This window comes from Bombyx mori, chromosome 1 (assembly GCF_030269925.1).
Source record: "Bombyx mori chromosome 1, ASM3026992v2".
Taxonomy (NCBI): Eukaryota; Metazoa; Arthropoda; class Insecta; order Lepidoptera; family Bombycidae; genus Bombyx; species Bombyx mori.
Window position 1 is genome coordinate 2,017,537 of NC_085107.1, and position 18,798 is coordinate 2,036,334.

General features: G+C 37.5%; 1 protein-coding gene across 2 annotated transcripts in view; it reads right to left on the minus strand.

The window, feature by feature from the left end:
- LOC101745405 (plexin domain-containing protein 2) overlaps positions 1-18,798 on the minus strand; it is a 56,033-nt gene that overhangs the window by 4,665 nt on the left and 32,570 nt on the right. For both annotated transcript variants that reach the window (XM_012696055.4, XM_012696056.4), the window contains exons 3-11: positions 17,315-17,449; positions 15,045-15,115; positions 13,801-13,929; positions 12,268-12,460; positions 7,640-7,846; positions 5,981-6,126; positions 4,279-4,351; positions 1,612-1,734; positions 483-655 (exon numbers count right to left, since the gene is read on the minus strand). In XM_012696055.4, the coding sequence (XP_012551509.3) occupies positions 483-655; positions 1,612-1,734; positions 4,279-4,351; positions 5,981-6,126; positions 7,640-7,846; positions 12,268-12,460; positions 13,801-13,929; positions 15,045-15,115; positions 17,315-17,449 (1,250 nt within the window). The remainder of the gene's footprint in view (positions 1-482; positions 656-1,611; positions 1,735-4,278; positions 4,352-5,980; positions 6,127-7,639; positions 7,847-12,267; positions 12,461-13,800; positions 13,930-15,044; positions 15,116-17,314; positions 17,450-18,798) is intronic.

Below are 18,798 nucleotides of genomic sequence, written 5' to 3' on the forward strand. Positions count from 1 at the left end.
CACGATCTATCGACAGTTCGCGCTCAAAGGGTTAATATACTGTTTTTTTTAAAATTAATTCAATGATTATGTATCCAGTTCGCAATAATTGTAATTGAAATATTCTATTTTCTCTTGTAAATTGAAATTTTGAAAACGGCTCCGAGCATAGAATCATTAGCCAGGTGATTTTGTATAACCTATCATGCTGCTAGTGTTTGCTTAATTTAGTAACACTCATTTTATTATCCCGTAACTCTTATCTTTAACAATGGATGCTGCGACGTGTTCCACCACTGTTCTACTTATTTCATTGTATAAACTAGACGTTTCTAATTGTTGAAAGTTTTAAGAGTTCCAGCATGAGACTTGCCGTGAATAACTCATGACAAACTTGGAGTACTAGGGTCTTTGGTCATCATAACATTAATACCGTCATACTCAAGAGACTCCATGTCTTAACTTTTGAGATTCACAGATGAATAATGAAACAGTAAACTTACCTTAATAAGGAACTGTCCGCTGCGAGTGTGAGGATTCTTGAACGCGTACACCACCCAAAGTGCAAGCGAACATATCAGAGCGACCACCACGAACCCAAACACGGCGCCCCCTATCGGCCTCCTCTGAACCGGTACTGAGATCTGAACGCGAGATTTTGCGTGATCAACGGCATCTGGAAAAAAATAAGTCGCCAGAATACATTATTAGACTGTATTTATTTAGATAAATATGCATTCAATTTTTTATTATTATTGCGTAGACGGTGTGTGCTGCTCGTAGTAAGCTAATTACTCAATTACCCGCTTCATCATCGTCATCATCATCAACAGCCCACAGTCGTCCACTGCTGGACATAGGCCTCTCCCAATCTACACCACTGAGCCCGGTCTGCGGCTCTCCTCATCCACTTCTTACCCGCTTGCTGTTACACAAATCACAATACACGGGTCAAATTTTAAACACACGATGATGTTACTCCTTCATCGTGAGAGTAATTTGTGAGAACACGAGTTAAGTACGTATTACATTGAAAAAACGATGTCTTCCTGAGATTTTAACACCGACACTGTCACATCGCGGATACGAGTACACCGGAGGTCTTATCTTATAGTCCACGTAGACTTCTTATTAAAAACACTAGTAAATCTAATATATAAAATTCTCGTGTCACAATGTTCGTTCCCATACTCCTCCGAAACCGCTTGACCGATTCTCAGGAAATTTTTTATGCATATTCAGTAAGCCTGAGAATCAGCTACTATCTATTTTTTATACCCCTAAGTGATTAGGGTTGTCCACCACTAATTTTTTTTTTTTATTTGGACATTTTTTTGTTGTTATAATGAGGTATTATGTGGTTGAATGAGGTTTTGTTATTTTTATTATATATTCCCTCATCGTTCACAGCACTACATACCTCTTTCACTCATTTACCACATCCTTACACACTTACAATAAGTTAGTTTTTTTTTCTACACTAGAAATTCCCTAGAAATCTTATTTAAGGCAAAACAATGTTTGCCGGGTCAGCTAGTTAACTTATAAATTTTCGTGAAAAGATCGACGTTACCGGAGAATTTTCAATACGGTTTAAAAATGTTTGATATAACATATACAGTATACACGTACCGGCTGCGGTCGTTGATTGATTATCAGGTTTATTTGTGGTGCTGGCGTTGACAGTGTTATTGGCAGTGTCGGACTGCGTCGCCGGGCAGGTCGTCGCGTTCGTCAGTGCAGACGCGTTGCATTCTGTAATAAAATATGTATTAACCAGTGTTATATTGATTATGTAGAACGTAGATAGGCAACGAGTGAGATGGGTAAAAGCCATAAGGGAGGAAACATATAGAAGAGACCTACATTCAGCATTAACGGTTTGAGGAAAACGCATCATAGTCACATGAAGGCACAGATAACCCCCAATAGATTCCGCATACAGGGTCACAAATGTTAACAGCACATTAGTGATTTAGCTAGTATATGAAGTGACGCTAAGAATCACGACATCAGTGTCGACCAAGTTTAAGACCCGTAAGCACGCCGAGTTCTTGCCAATATTTAGAGATAGTTTTAAATTCAAATAATATTATAAATGGCTTCCTGTGCAATAAAATGGTGTGGCAAGTCATCTAAAACATCTGGTTATCAAAAAGATGGCATAACATTTCATCGGTAACTACTGTTACTTGTCTGTACTTTTATTACATTAACGTAATTGAAATATTCCAGAGTTCAACTTATACTGGTGACGAAATGTGAAAAGTAATATGTAATATCAAAGCACCCGTTGATGTCTTTTTGAAATGTCCCTTTCACTGATCATGTAAATTACAATAGTTGCCTTTGTCTAAATCTGCACGTGTATCAATAGTGTTGTGATTCACAAGTCGACATTTGTTTGGGCATTGTTTTTTTTTTTTTTTCTACTGTAGCAAAAAAAAATTAAAACCTTACTATTAAACCAGTAATGTTTAATGTTTAAAATATTATCAAGCAAGTCATACGAAGCTCAATAAATACAACCCAAGGCTTTTGTATTATATAAAGATAAAAAACGTTTTGTAACACAAACATTAAGTAGTTTTGTTGGTGAAAGTGTTTTTCCTGATATAATATATCACCAATTTGATCACGAAAATTGTAATCATATTATTGATTTAACACAGTGTCGTGGAAAAATACATAATATACTTAGATTATTTTTTATCTATTTTTAATAAGTAGTGGATAATTTAGAATTAATTTATTTTTTATTTATAGCTAATAATAAAATTAAAATATCAATGATCCAGATCATCCTACCAAATTTATCGATCAACAATTTTAAATCTGTCCCATCACTATGGTTTGATGCATTATAAGTTTGTCCTTGAAATATCCAATCACAGCACACTTGACACGTCCCCCGCCACTCATGCTTACCTCAAAATTTGGTGAAGTCGAATTGAAACAAATGTTGAATAATGCGGTATCTATTGGGGGTTATCTGTGCATGAAGGTAACAAATAACGCTAATATTAAAGAAATATTAAAAATTGTTTTGTTTATTTAAGACTAGCTTTTGCCCGCGATTTCGTCCGCGTGGAATAGTTCACAAATAATGCTTTATTTTAGAACAAATTTGAGTAGCTTAAAAAAACGTTATAGTGAGCCAACTTTAACATAAAGACATATGCTGTCCCGGATATTTTTTTTAGATCTTTTAGAGGGGAACTATGTTGTCATACATTATTTTAGCGAAAATTTAACCGTTTCTGCAGCGCACGCAGCGGAAGCTCTCAAAAGATAAAAATAAGCCCGATTTTGAAACATTCTTTATTGGTGCTCCACTTGTATTGGTCTTAGCGTGATGTAATATAGCCTATAGCCTTCCTCGATAAATGGGCTATCTAACACTGAAAGAATTTTCAAATCGGACAAGTAGTTCCTGAGATTAGCGCGTTCAAACAAACAAACTCTTCAGCTTTATAATATTGATATAGATATTCGATCTTCATTGCACAGATGGTGATGGTTAAAGGAGCCGCCATCCTCCTTGAAATGTGAGGGCAAATATCTCAGCTGTAATGTCAATATATTAGATTTAGTGACTGCTTGATCGCAAAAAAACGTATAGGACAGTAGTAGAATCGCTCCCAACATGAAAAAGTTTATCGAAAATGAGCTGTGATTCGAAGGAGATTGTTCTAGAAACATGAATCACTACTGGCTTTACTCTAAAGAACAGGTTAAGAGAATAATAGTTTCAAATTCCGAATAGTCAAGAAATAGTTTTTTTTTAAAAAATAAAGTACTGGATTTTAATATTGAAATTTTCTTGATCTACTCTTTTAACGATAGGTCAGTGACCGGAGTTCGAGAATCGTTCGGATTCGGTTCGGAGTTAGTATTTTTATCAAGATATCCGGGATCTGGTTGTCTTTGTACACTAAGTATTCGCACGACCCGCGTGACTAGTACGCGTGATGCAAACAACCCCTGTATTCTTATATTGTGACTGTGAAAACTGAAACTATATCAAGAGAACAGTTGCGTATTTAGACTTAAATACATGCTATGGAATTGCTTTTATTCGACTACCTGCAAATTAAATTGTATTAACAAAAATGACGCGTGTCACAAAGCTGGTCCTCCATCCTCCTCGCGCTGCCTTCCTACGTCCCCTCTGTCGCTGTGAACGTAGTGATAGTACAAACAGTTCCGTAATAGATATAAATTAAAATAAGACTTGACTTAAAGGTCTTAGTTACCAGGTCATCAAATCCCTTAAAAAAAGTTCCATAATAGACTCACGTTTGATCTCCCAGCTTTGTTTGTTCCTGTCTGTACCGCTCGAGCACTTCTGCAAACGACTGCACCACGTACACTGAAATTAAAACATCGTACGATAATTTAAACACTAACACTTTGTTGACTAAAATATCTAATTAGTTTAATTAATAATATTTAAAAACAAGTTACATAGGTATGATTTGTAGATATATTGGCTGTGGGAAGCTTAATCGACAAAGGGAAGATCTTCCATCGAGCGGTTGATATTGCTCGGTAGACCGATGGTCCGAATGTTGTTGTTCGGAACTTGTATATATGCAAGCTTATCTTGAAAATGTCGTAAGCGAGATTCAGGCATCTGTCAAATATCTTGTGTTGTATGATGGCTACCGCCACATTGGCATTACTGGAGTCCATCAGTTGGGCCATATGCTCGTCTGCCTACAAGTGCAATAAAAAAAAGTACAATGTGTCTATGTGTAAACTGATAATTCATTTTTTGTGTTCTCTAAAAGAATATCATTATTATACCATACACATTCTTTTTTCACTTCATTAGTACACCGTGGTTAATTTCTTGCGTGAAATAATTCTTGTCCAACTATCAGTTGTCTGTCAGACCGCCTATTGTACTTTTGTATTTCATGTTTATTTTCGTGTACAATAAAGTACACTCAACGATCATTTAAACACTATTATAGTTTAAAAGATGATTTATAAATAAATCGATATTAATGACATCATTTGAGACACGCTTCTAGACAGTTCTCTTATAAACGCTTCGACAAGTAACTGTTGAATGAATTAAGGGTTTGAATCATAATTTTTAAACTAAACACGTATAACAATAGATGACGTCATACGTGCGTAAACGTATATTCAACATCATAGCATCAGCACATAATAACATGAGGCGGTGTGTTTAGGTTATTTTTATTGTGAAGTACGATCATGGTTTCAAATAAATTTTCAGTCAAATGTGTTGAGTGCTTGAGTTGCTTATCTATAACTAGCGGCACGCCCCGGCTTCGCTTGGGTAGTAGCGCACGCGATGTAAAGAATTTGAGGTATTTTTTTACACATTGGATTACATTATTGGAGTTATCGGGAAGGATCCCTAATTTTTTTGAAAATATAATAAACTAGCTACCCGCCCTCGCTTCGCTTCGTAAACTGTAATTTATTATTGATTTCTTCACTATTTAATGAATGTTATTATACATATAACCCATCCTCTTCAATCACTCTATCTATTAAAGAAAACCGCATCAAAATCCGTTGCGTAGTTTTAACGATTTAAGCATCGCAGGGACAGATATAGGGACAGAGAAAGCGACTTTGTTTTATACTATGTAGTGATATAGCCTGTGCCACCCGGAGATAGCGTAGCTTTCCAACAGTGAAATATTTTTTTTTAATCGGTTCAGTTGTTTCAGAGCCAATTCAATACAAACAAACAAACAAACAAACAAATCTTTCCCCTTTATAATATTAGTTTTTTTTTAATTTATTGTTATTGCTTAGATGTGTGGACGAGCTCACAGCCCACCTGATGTTAAGTGGTTACTGGAGCCCATAGACATCTACAACGTAAATGCGCTACACACCTTGAGATGTAGTTCTAACAACGGCTGCCCCACCCTTCAAACCGAAACGCATTACTGTTTCACGGCAGAAATAGACTAATTTATGTGTATTATCTATACAGGTCAAAACGTCTTACGTTAAACGTGGTGTCGTGGTTGAGACACTCGTCGCACGTGCTGAACTGGATGCAGGTCGGCAGCGCGGTCAGCCACAGGACGGTGCCGTTCTTGATGTTGTGGTTCTTGAACGAGACGCGGTGGTATATCGTCAGCTTCGGGATCTCTGGATCGTGACAGTCAATTGATATAGTACATGTACACCGGCACAATGAAGTTAGTAATTAATATTAGTGGTTGTCATTATCAATAAATAATTTAGAACAGAGGTGAGCAACGTTTTTAATCAATGGGCCAATTTTAATTATTATTTTTTTGGCGGATCGCATATTAATTACTCGAGCGCGAACAAACCTGTTCGTCACACGAATGTTTGTTCGATGCGAGAATCGAATCTACGACCCTAGACGCAATACGTGAATCGGTGAACAGTTTTAAAAATACTAATTTTAACGCAATAAGGGTATTATTAATAAGAAAAAAAAAATAGAACAGTCATTACCATAAAGAAACGCCCTATGTGATATGCACGTTTAGAGTTTGTGGCGGTAGCCATCATACAACGCAAGATAATTGACAGATGCCTGAATCTCGCTTACGACATTTTCAAGATAAGCTTGCATATATGAGTCGACTATTATCAAAGGCGGCAATCTGACTTTTGGACAATGATTGGTAAATCAGAAAAACGAATTATTGACTTTGTATTCCATTGGCAGTCACAAAACTCTTCGGAACGACATCTTAGATAAATAACAGGTTAACTATTAACCTTTATTTAATGCAGGTTTTGAACCGTATTTTTTGAAGGAGACGATTATATTCAAATAAATCTGTATTGACATATCAATAAAAATTTTTTGTCCAAATGTACAGATTGCCGCCTTTGATAATAGACGACTCATATACAAGTTCCGAACAACAACATTCGGACCATCGGTCTACCGAGCAATATCACCCGCTCGGTGGAAGATCTTTCTTTCGTCGTATATTTCTACAAGTTTTTAACTAAACAACTTAACCAAACATTTAAAAAAAAAATTCGAACGACTTGAGCATGTATTTTATTGAGTTTATTAAAATTAAACAATCTCTTTTAGTCTAGAAACGGACAAACGTACTCATTTTCTTTCTCTTTTAAATCAAGCGCTTACCTTTAACGTATCATAAATGAAAAACTAAAAAATGGCAATTCTTCAATTGCATTTTTGGGTTTTACTCAAAAATAAGAGTTTTGAATTAAGCCACCTCAATCCTAAAGGTGCGAACAGTTTTTTTTCTACCTATTCTAGTGACCTCGAGGGGTTATACTAGACTCACCAAGCGAGTATGTGAGGGGCTCTACTGACGACGTTACTAACACTGGCTCTAGCAAGAGCAGGGCTTCGCGGAACCTACCACCGAATCCGAAACGCGACCCACTGAGAAGATCCAGCCAGAAACTCAATGGGCTGTGTCTATGGGTCCACAGTATACGGTCCTTTGGAGGCGCTCGGACAGCTGTTAGCAAATCCCGTCCCTCCTGGCTGAGCCTTTATTCGCCCACCTGTCCTGATGAAACTGGAAAGGCCTCCGGGCCACCAGAGTAATTACTCAATCATAATTATTATTCCAGTTTTTTGGACGGTTACGGGTTAGCACGTAATAACGTTCGAACGTATATAGTTTTGAAAGCTCACGGTAGTAGAACGCGTCGGTCATGTAAGCGTCGCTGATGCCCACTTTGACGGGATGGCTCGTGTTCTTTATTGTGTTGACGTCGATCGGTATGTTCTTGTAGGCGAACACGATGTCGCCGTTCTTGTATAGGGTCGCCGCGAACGTGAACTTCTTCGTCAGGTCCTCCTGGAGGGGTACGTTCTCCCAGAGCACCGTGAACCGGTCTCCTGAAAACAAAAGAAACAAACAATCAACAGCATATTCATACGAACGAAATCTATTCGAATTTCACAATGTAATGACAAATGCTCATAATATGATAACTTCTGTAGAGAGGCACCAGGGGTGTCGTCGGTGGAAATCCGGCGTTATCAATGTCTGACGTCCGCTGGAATAGCTCCTAATGCTACCAGCGAATAGGTAGGACAAAAAAATCAATGTCTTAATCTATTTTATTTTTCTATTGTTATAGTTACGAATGAACCAAAGCAATTTAATTGGTTATCTATAAATTAATACGCGAAGCAACAACTTTGTGAAGCAACCCTTTTTATGAAGATTACGCGGACGCAGGAGTATGAAATTTCCCACACTTATAGAGAGAAGTGCAGAATGCTAATATTTTTCTAAAATTATCTATAACAATTACATTAAATCAATAAAGAAAACAATACATACACTACCAAGTATTTGACACAGCACATACTAGGCTGCACTAAAAGTATCGGGAATGGAATATTTCCACTGTTCCTGTCATATTAAAATCTTTTTAATTGAAAACTCCTTGGTTTTAAAAATCGAATACCATTTATTTATTTAAAAAAAGATTCTCGGTCTTGTCACGAGGTTTTGTCAAACTTGTTTAGTCGTTGAGAAAATGGAATTGACTCGAGAAAATTCAAGAGCGATGATTTATTATGACTTTCGAAGTGGTTTAACACAAAAACAGTGTGTTGACCGGATGATTTCTGTATTTGGTGATGAAGCCTCATCCAAAACCACAATTTATCGCTGGTTTGCTGAGTTTCAACGTGGACGTGTCAAGCTCAGTGATGATCCCCGTCAAGGTCGTCCAAAAACTGCAGTTACCCAAGAAAACGTTGATGCTGTGCGTAAGCTGATTGAGGAAGATCGACATGTGACATACCGCGAAATTCAGGCAACTTTAGACATTGGCATGAGTCAAATACAAATAATCTTGCATGAACAATTAGGTGTAAAAAAGTTGTTTTCCCGATGGATACCGCATTCGCTCTGTGAAGAGCAAAAAGCGGCTCGCGTTACTTAGTGCGTCAGAACTCTCGAAAGATTCCACGCAGGATCCTCAAATGCTGTATACAACATTGTATCAGGTGACGAATCCTGGATATACGCGTACGAACCCGAAACAAAAAAGCAGTCACGAGTTTGGGTGTTCGAAAATGAGTTAAAGCCAACAAAAATTGTTCGTTCACGGAGTGTTGCAAAAAAAATGGTGGCCACGTTTGTCTCCAAAACCGGCCATGTTACGACTATTCCTCTTGAGGGACAAAGAACGGTTTATGCAGAATGGTATGCTAGCATTTGGTTGCCACAGGTCGTTTCTGAACTCCGTAAAGAGAACTGCAACCGCCGCATCATCCTCCATAACGACAATGCGAGTTCTCACACCGCGCACAGAACAAAAGAGTTTTTAGAGCAAGAAAACATAGAATTATTAGACCATCCGCCGTACAGCCCCGACCTAAGCCCTAATGATTTCTAAACTTTCCCTAAAATAAAGAATAAATTGCGTGGACAGAGATTTTCATCACCTGAAGAAGCTGTGGACGCCTACAAAACGGCCATTTTGGAGACCCCAACTTCCGAATGGAATGGTTGCTTTAATGATTGGTTCCATCGTATGGAAAAATGTGTCAAATTTCGCGGAGAATACTTCGAAAAGCAATAAATACATTTTTAAATAGTAATGTTGTGTCACTTCGTTAATTCCCGAAATTTTCAGTGCCGCCCTCGTACGTATAAATATACTTTTTGTGTATTGTCAATTATGAAACTTTTGTTATTGTTTAAGGTCTGTGGTCAATTTGAGAATAGATTAATATTGTTTGTCTTTAATATTATTTGTCTATAGTGTAGTTTTAGCGAAATCTGTATTATATAGAATATATTAATATCTGTATTATTATAGAAGTATAATAGTGTTTGACAATAGAACCATAATAATGTTTAAACTCTTAATTTCAATTATCTATAGTCGAATTCCGACTACTGCGGGGACCACTAGTTAATGTTACTTTGAATACCTACAATTTTGTAGTTCCATAACTATATTCCAATTACGAAGTCTCATTTGACAGATTATTATGTTATTGTGTGTGTGTGAATTAATTGTATAATGATTTAGATAGATTGTGTAATTTTTAAATGATGTTTACGACCATGAACAAAAAATTAATATTAATTCAAACTAGAGGTCCCGCAGTAGTCGAAATTCGACTATAATTAATTGGAATTGTAAGTTTGTACACTATTATGATTGTATTTTATACTTCTATAATCACAAATTTGGCCAAGACTACCCTAAAAAAAATATTTACAAAGACATACAATATTTAATCTATTCTCAATTTGACAACAGACGTCAAGAACAAAAGTTTGTCAATAAATAGTATGCATGCGTGTGTGCGTCAAATACATGGTATGTAGTGTGTGTAACGTTTTCTTTATTGATTTAATGTATCTTTTAGGCATTATTTTATAAAAATATTAGCATTGTGCACTTCTTCTCTATATTCTCTATAAGTGTGGAAAACTTCATACTCCTCCATCCGCGCAATTTTTGTAAAACGGGATACAAAGTTTTTGCTTCACATATTAATATATAGATTATGCGAAACGTGAAGAGTTACGTTCTAAGAAGTGTGTCAAAAGGGACTTCGTAATTGGAATAGAGTATATTATCTCGCTTGCGTCACAAGAACGCCAATATTCACAATGAGAACTATCATTAATTAGCGTTCGTTCAATGATCAAAATTCGATAATAAAATCATTTACACGCATTTTAAGTATCACAGCATTTCAATAAATAATAAATCAATAAGACACGAAAGAAAACTTTTTATATAATATAATAACAATAATTTTAGAAACATTATTTTTTCACGCGATTTCATACCTAAAATCTTGTTGAACAATTACGTCGAAGGATGAAAGCCTATTTAGTTTAAGCGACATTTTTGCAACTTTACAGGAGTAAAGCCATTTGAAGACTAAAATTTGGATAAAATATCATACCAAAAAAAAAACATCTTCAGCTCTTTGAACCCAGTAAACTTAACTGAAGTTCAATTAAAAACATCGAACTGTGATGCTAATATCAAATAAAAAGTATCTTTTAAATAGGTACAAAGATAAATGTCGCGTATTAATGGAAACTAGACGATGACCGAGCTTTGCTCGTCATTTTTTTTTTATAACGCCATCTTGTTGGGTCTTTAAAGCAGTAAAAATAGTATTATTGTTCGCCAATAGTTTATTTTTTTAAATTGCCTTTGTAGGCAGACGGGCATACGGCCCACCTGATGGTGAGTGGTTACCGTCGCCCATGGACTTCAGCAATGCCAGGGGCAGAGCCAAGCTGCTGCCTACCGCTTAATACTCTCCACAAGCCTCGTTTGAAGAAGGACATGTCATAGCGCTCGGGAAGCACCGTGGAGGGGAGCTCATTCCATAGCCGGATGGTACGTGGCAAAAAAGATATCTGGAAACGCACTGTGGATGACCGCAGTGGCTCCAGGTAGTATGGATGAACTCTACTCCGGTGGCGGGCGGTGCGATGGTAAAAACGAGATGCTGGTATCATCTCGAACAATTCCTCAGAGCACTCCCCATGGAACATACGGTATAAAATACAGAGGGAACCGAAGTCCCCCGAAGAAGATGTCAGGAAGAGTCATAAAGTTGATTATCGATAAAGTTGATTATTGAAAACACGAATAAAACAACATTTTCTGAAAATAAATCGTAGCTAGATCGATTTATCGCCCCCGAAATCCCCGGTATACTAAATTTTATGAAAATCGTTGGAGCCCTTTCCGAGATTCAGATTATATTATATATAATAATATACAAGAATTGCTCGTTTAAAGGTATAAGATAAAAATCATATTATAACCCTATGGTAAGAATAGTCAGGCAGTATAATGATCTGGCTAAATGTCACGGTAACCTTGATATCTTTGAACCTAGACTCAGGAGATTTGTCAGATCCATATTTGTAATTTCAATTGTGTTTTCAATAGCCAAAGCTATGCACATTAATATGGTTTTTCTGAATTCACTTACAATTTAGATTGCAATCCAGATTAGATCTAGGTACTACTTGCACGATTTAGCTAATATGTACTGTGATGATTCTCATTTATATTGTGCATCAATAAAAAAAAAAAAAAAAAGAAGTTGCTTAAACCGAATAGCCTTTTATCCTTCAATATAGTATTTAATTGCAAGTTATGTTTTGTTTAATACTAACATTTGAATAATCGATCCACCCAACGACTTCTCGTAATTGCGTAAATAGACATGTACCATATTTATCTTTAAATGTATATTCATGGTTGCTCCATCGATTCCTCCCAACCCCCCTACCCCTTATTCGTACTAACCATCGTCTTTAAGCTTAACATAGCTGTCGTTGGTGAGCGAAGTGTCGAAGTTAGCCATCAACGGAGCAATGTATTGCGTAGCGGCCAACCAGTTGTGAACGTGCTCGCCGGTGTGAATGAACCCTCCCGTGGCCACGGTTATATCTTTGATTGGATACCCGTAAAACGGGAATGTGAACGACAGTTGAATCATCTGGAACAAATTATTAAGTGAAAAGTGTATATAAGCTTCGTAATTACTGTGGGAAGTTAGCGAGAGAGGGTATAGTTGTTTAATAGGTCTCCACATATTAACCCCACGATCCTAACAAATGGAGTGGTAAAGGTAATACAAGTCTGGGTCTAACGGCAAGATTTCTTGGAAAAGTAATGCCGTTGCTAACGGGGCAACGCAAGGCCGCCGTCACCCGAAACATATCTTGTCGGATCCCCGGGACCTACTCTCAGTGCTTTTAGGCACCTCAAGCATCGGTAGCCGTCTGACGGTCTTCGTCGTAATCGACGAGTGACGAGTGAACTAACTAAAAGACACAGCACACTGAGTTTCTCACCGGATCTTTCAATGGGTCGCGATTGCGATCCGGTGGTAGATTCAAAGAAGCACTGCTCTTGCTAGGGCTAGTGTAAGCAAATTCTTTTAGGTTGAGCTCGTGAGCTCATCCACCAGTCCGGAAGTAGCTGGAATAGCCCCCTAGGGTACCAGTGAAGGAAAAAGCTAAGCGGGTTTGAAACTCAAATACCAATCTTACATAACAAACAACAAGAGTCATTTTCCATTACTCTATTGTGTATACATATACGTGATCTTGGCAGCCTTCGAATACAGTACGAAATGTACAGCTTGATACTTTAACTTGATTACAACATGTTTACATGATCATTAGGTTAGGCTAGGACAAGCGCTTGGCGATTTGGCTTGGCTTGGCCGCCGGAACCCCCCTACTCTGACCGGGTTCTGACTCCGGACGGAGATCGGACGTCGTGTGTAAGAGTGCAGGGGAGTCGTCTAGTGGGTGGGCCCTAAAATCTTTGGGCCCGCGATCTGCTCTCAACACCTGCAGATCGTTGAGTCTCACATACCCCGTGCGCCCCCTAGGCACGGGGACCTCGTAGGAGGTTCGGCCCCCGGCCCGAAAAAAAAAAAAGGACAAGCGCTTGGCGATTTGTAGACTATGAAATAATCGACCAAAATTATGAGCATATTATAACTATCAATAATTTAAAAAAAACATGTTTATTTTTAACGCTTTTAAATGGCTCATCTGGTATTTATTACTTACGGAAACCTCTTAGCAAGTTTAACGTTAAAATTTTGATAGCTGTTTGAGTTAGAAATTCTAATTCTATGTATTATATGTAAGCAGTCCCATATAACTCTACGCACACTACGACTAGTAAATTAAATCGCAGTACGCTGGTGTGAGACTACCAACCACCTAGCGCATCCCTTAGTCAATACGACACCCGCGGGAAGAGAAGGGATGGTATTATTCTAGGTATTATTATAGGCTGGCTTTACGCCAATGTACTCACGGTTGCCCTTCTGTGGGAATTGCTGAGCAAGCGATGAGCATTAGCTCCCTTCGTGGTGATATTTGCCCAGTACTCGTTGAAAAACATAGCGTTGCCGATGAAGGAACTGTTGTAGAACTCGTGATTGTCCTAAAAAATTTAATTTCACAATGCAATGACAAATGCACATATGATAACTTCTGTCGAGAGCTCCAGGAGTGTCGTCAATTGGAATCCGGCGTTATCAATGTCTCCGTAAGCTGGAATAGCACCATATGCTACCAGCAAATAGGCAGGATAAAAAAATCAATGTCTTAATCTATTTTATTTCTCAATTGTTATATTTACGAATGAATCAAAGCAATTTAATTGATTATGTATATATTAATACGTGACGCAAAAACTTTGTATTCCTTTTTACAAAAATTGCGCAGACGGAGGAGTATAAAATTTCCCACACTTATAGATAATATAGAGAAGGAGTGCACAATGCTAATATTTTTTTTAAATTATGCATAAAAGATACATTAAATCAATAAAAAAAATATTACACATACTGCCATATATTTGACACACACACATATATATATATACTCTTTGTTTATTGTCAAACTTTAGTTAATGCTTAAAGTCTGTGGTCAAATTGAAAATAGGTTAATATTGTTTGTCTTTAACATTATTTGTCTATAGTATAGTCTTGGCGAAATATGTGATTATAGAAGTATCTTTGACAACCATAATAATGTTAAAACTTATTTCAATTAATTATAGTCCAATTACGACTACTGCGGGACAACTAGTTTGAAATTGATGTAGTTTTTTCCTTTATATTTTTATATCGTAGACGGGTGAACAAGTTTCCGTTCCCACGAACGGGGAACGCACGACTGCTTTATAGACAGAAACTGGTAGGCCGGTGGCAGATTCAGCGAGGCACTGCTCTTGCTAGGGCTAGTGTTAGCAATTTCACTCAGGTTGAGTCCGTGAGCTCACCTACTCATCCGGGCGTAGCTGTAATAGCCTCTTAGGCTACCGGCGAATAGGTAGGAGAAAAAAGAAGATAGCGGTAACGTAACACAATACGCCTTACAATCAATCAACACAATAATCATATTTTTGATTTCAATCGCACTATCCTTCATCGTGGAAGACATTCGTGAATATGTGCTAATTAGTTTATTTACCGGTGCGGGTACTCATTAAAATTCAAAATGTAACAACGCAGTATTTGAACTAAGCACTAAGCATTTTGTGAATTCACTTACAATTGTTAAATCGGTTATGTTGTGTTCCGCTTTTATTTTATCCGGGGTAAAGTTGGAAATGTCTCGCATATCTGTAAAAATCATAAAGTAATTAATAGATAGTATTGTAATTTTTTTTATCGCTTAGATGGTTGGACGAACTCACAGCCCACCTGGTGTTAAGTGGTTACTGGAGCCCATAGATACTTAGTCTGGCCATAAATACTGTTACAAAGGAAAACAAAAAAAAAATCTATGGCAAATAACATTTATTACTTTTACAGTGTGTTAGTTTAATACTTAAATATAAAACAATTTAAAGTATAAAAGCTTATTCGAAGTGGTCTCCATTGGTTGCAATACAGTCCTATAAACGTTGAAGCCAGTTATCAATAGAAGCACGCACTCTTTCCATGGGAAAAATTTTCACTGCTAATCGTACGGATTGTTTTAGAGACTCCAAATTATCACGGCGTTTAGAGCAAGCCTTATTTTCTAAAACTGACCATAAATCATAATCAAGCGGATTAAGATCGGGACAAGACGACGGCCAGTCTTCAGTTCTGATGAAGTCCGAAACGTTCGTTTCCAACCAAGACTGCGTAGACCGAGCTTTATGACCTGGCGCCCAGTCTTGTTGGAAGGTCCATTCTTGATTATTGAACTGGGTGTTGTTAAGGGGCTTCACTAACTTCTCAAGAATGGTATCTTGATACACTTGTGCCGATGTTTTGATACCTTTTTCACAAAAGTATGGCCCAGTCACTCCTTCATAACTAATACCCCACCAAACCATCACTGAAGTCGGATAGTGCCCACGTTGCACTCTGTCGACTAATTGGGAAGCTTCCTTAGAGCTTTGAGCATAAATACGGTCATTTTGTTTGTTAAAATGTTGCTCAATTGTAAAAAATTTCTCATCCATAAACATAATTTTTCTATGACCTCCCTTTGCGTACCGCTTCAGTAGTTGTTTCAATTTTACCACCCTATTCTCTTTAAAATTATCAGTTAAGAAATGACGAGTACGTCTCAAAGGCTGCAAGTCCTAAGTCATCTTTTAAAATACGAGATAAAATCTTGCTTTCGGACAGGATTTCTTCGAATTCTTTCCCTTACTGCTTTGACCACCTTTTTCGTACGAACACTACGTGGACGGCCAGATCTTTTTCTGTCACAAACAGAGGAGGTCTCATTGCACCTATTAATAGCCCGGTACACAAACATTTTACTAATGCCAAGCGTATCGAGACTCTTAAAAGTTGCATTTGTCTCCATACCTAATTTGTGTAATGCAATCACAGCGATTCGGTTCTCTTTATCACCCCACTCCATTTTAATATCGCAAAATATTGTACACTGTATTGGCGCCAAAATGAAAAAACTCAATGAGCAATCATATAAAAATGACAGATTCCAAATTCAAATGTAATATTTTGTTTATTTTTAATTGTAACAGTATTTATGGCCAGACTAAGTATATATAACGTAAATGCGCCACCCACTTTGAGATATAAGTTCTAAGGTCTCAGTATAGTTATAACAGCTGCCCCACTCTTCGAACCGAAACGCATTACTGCTTCACGGTAGAAATAGGCAGGGTGGTGGTAGTATCTACCCCTGCGGAATCACAAAAGGTCTTACCACCAGTAAAAAGCGCACAAACAGGACCTCCTGTTCAGTCAGTGAGACGAAATAAATTCCAATATGTATTTCTTTTCGTCTGGCTAGAAACTCTTATTGTTGGCGCTTGTATGAGTGAGGGTAATCGCTTTCAATTTAACTGTCTGCACTTGAATATATAAACTATTAAAGTACAGGTGACCTTCCTATAGCACGATAGTTTACAACACGGTTCCACTATAACACGAAAAGAAAATTTCCCTAAAACACTCTTATAACACGGTACTTCTAAAACACGATAACGAGATTTTTGTTTAAAATTATTTAGTAAATTCACTATGCACTGTGAACACACAATATAGGGGAATAAATGATATTTTACTGCTTATTTTTTACGTATTAAAAAAAGTATTTTATGTAAAAAAAATACATGCGGTCACAATTGAGATCAGAAAAATTACTCTCCTTTTGGTACTGACCAAGTCTCATATAACACGGTTTCGCACAACACGGGACTTTGCAGAAACGTATCAACCGCGTTATAGGAAGGTTACCTGTACTACATAAATTGTTATGAAGCAGAGTTGATACTGCATCTGACGCTTTTACATAGAGGTGTATTTGGTACTGAGTCAGGCTGCCGATGAGGGGTCAATCTCTTGACTTACCGTAATCAGGGTCAGGGTCGATAGGTTCGCTGACTTTGTGCGTGTTCTCGGTCGGAGTGACCTTGAGGATGCCGGAGCCGTTCACGCCCAGAAGTGGAATCTGAGTCACGGATACGTTGCCGTCCGCCCGAGGAGCTGGAACAGAATGCAAAATCCTAATTTAATATGAGATAAATTGGTAAAAATACTGTCATTCACATTACATTTTAATTTTTTTTTATTTCTTAGGTGGGTGGACGAGCTCACAGCCCACTTGGTGTTAAGTGGTTACTGGAGCCCATAGACATCTACGACGTAAATGCGCCACCCACCTTGAGATATAAGTTCTAAGGTCTCAAGTATAGTTACAATAGCTGCCCCACCCTTCACACCGAAACGCATTACTGCTTCACGGCACAAATAGATGGGGAGGTGGTACCTACCCGCGCGGACTCTCAAGAGATCCTAACACCAGTAAGACCAAAACAGAAACCGTCACGGATATACGATATGTAATCAGGGCAGAGTTTAAAGAAGAAGATATCAATTGTTAATACGAAAAGAAGCATTTCATGCTTGACCTTGAATCATGGATACTTGAGCAATTGAATCTTACACAAATTTTTATTTGTATAAAATTCAATTGAATATCAACACTTCGAAAAAAATAATCATAAAACAACATTACATGAGTGGTCAGCAATCATGTCAACCACAAGAGACAAATATAGATAACACACAATGGAATTTTAATTTATTAATATATATTTTTTATAGCATTGTGTATCAAAAATGTTTACTCGTCTCTTACAAGGCAAGATAATAAGTATATTTCTTGCCTGAAGTAAACATTTCTCTGAAGAGCCGTAGCCGTGGAGTCGAAGAGCCGCGAATTACCGATTACAGATCTACAGGGTAATGAATGATATACTTAGTCTGGCCATAAATATTGTTACAGAGGAAAACAAAAAAAATTCTATAGCAAATAACATTTATTACTTTTACAGTGTGTTAGTTTAATACATAAATATAAAACAATTTAAAGTATAAAAAGTTTATTCGAATGCAATACAGTCCTTTAAACGTTGAGGCCAGTTATCAATAGAAGCACGCACTCTTTCCATGGGAAAATTTTTCACTGCCAATCGTACGGATTGTTTTAGGGACTCCAAATTATCATAGCGTTTAGAGCAAGCCGTACTCTCTAAAACTGACCATAAATCATAATCCAGCGGATTAAGATCGGGACTAGACGACGGCCAGTCTTCAGCTCTGATGAAGTCCGAAACGTTCGTTTCCCACCAAGACTGCGTAGACCGAGCTTTATGACCTGGCGCCGAGTCTTGCTGGAAGGACCATTCTTGATTATTGAACATGGTGTTGTTAAGGGCTGTACTACTTCTCAAGAATGGTATCTTGATATACTTGTGCCGATGTTTTGATACCTTTTTCACAAAAGTATGGCTCAGTCACTCCTTCACAGCTAATACCCCAACAAACCATCA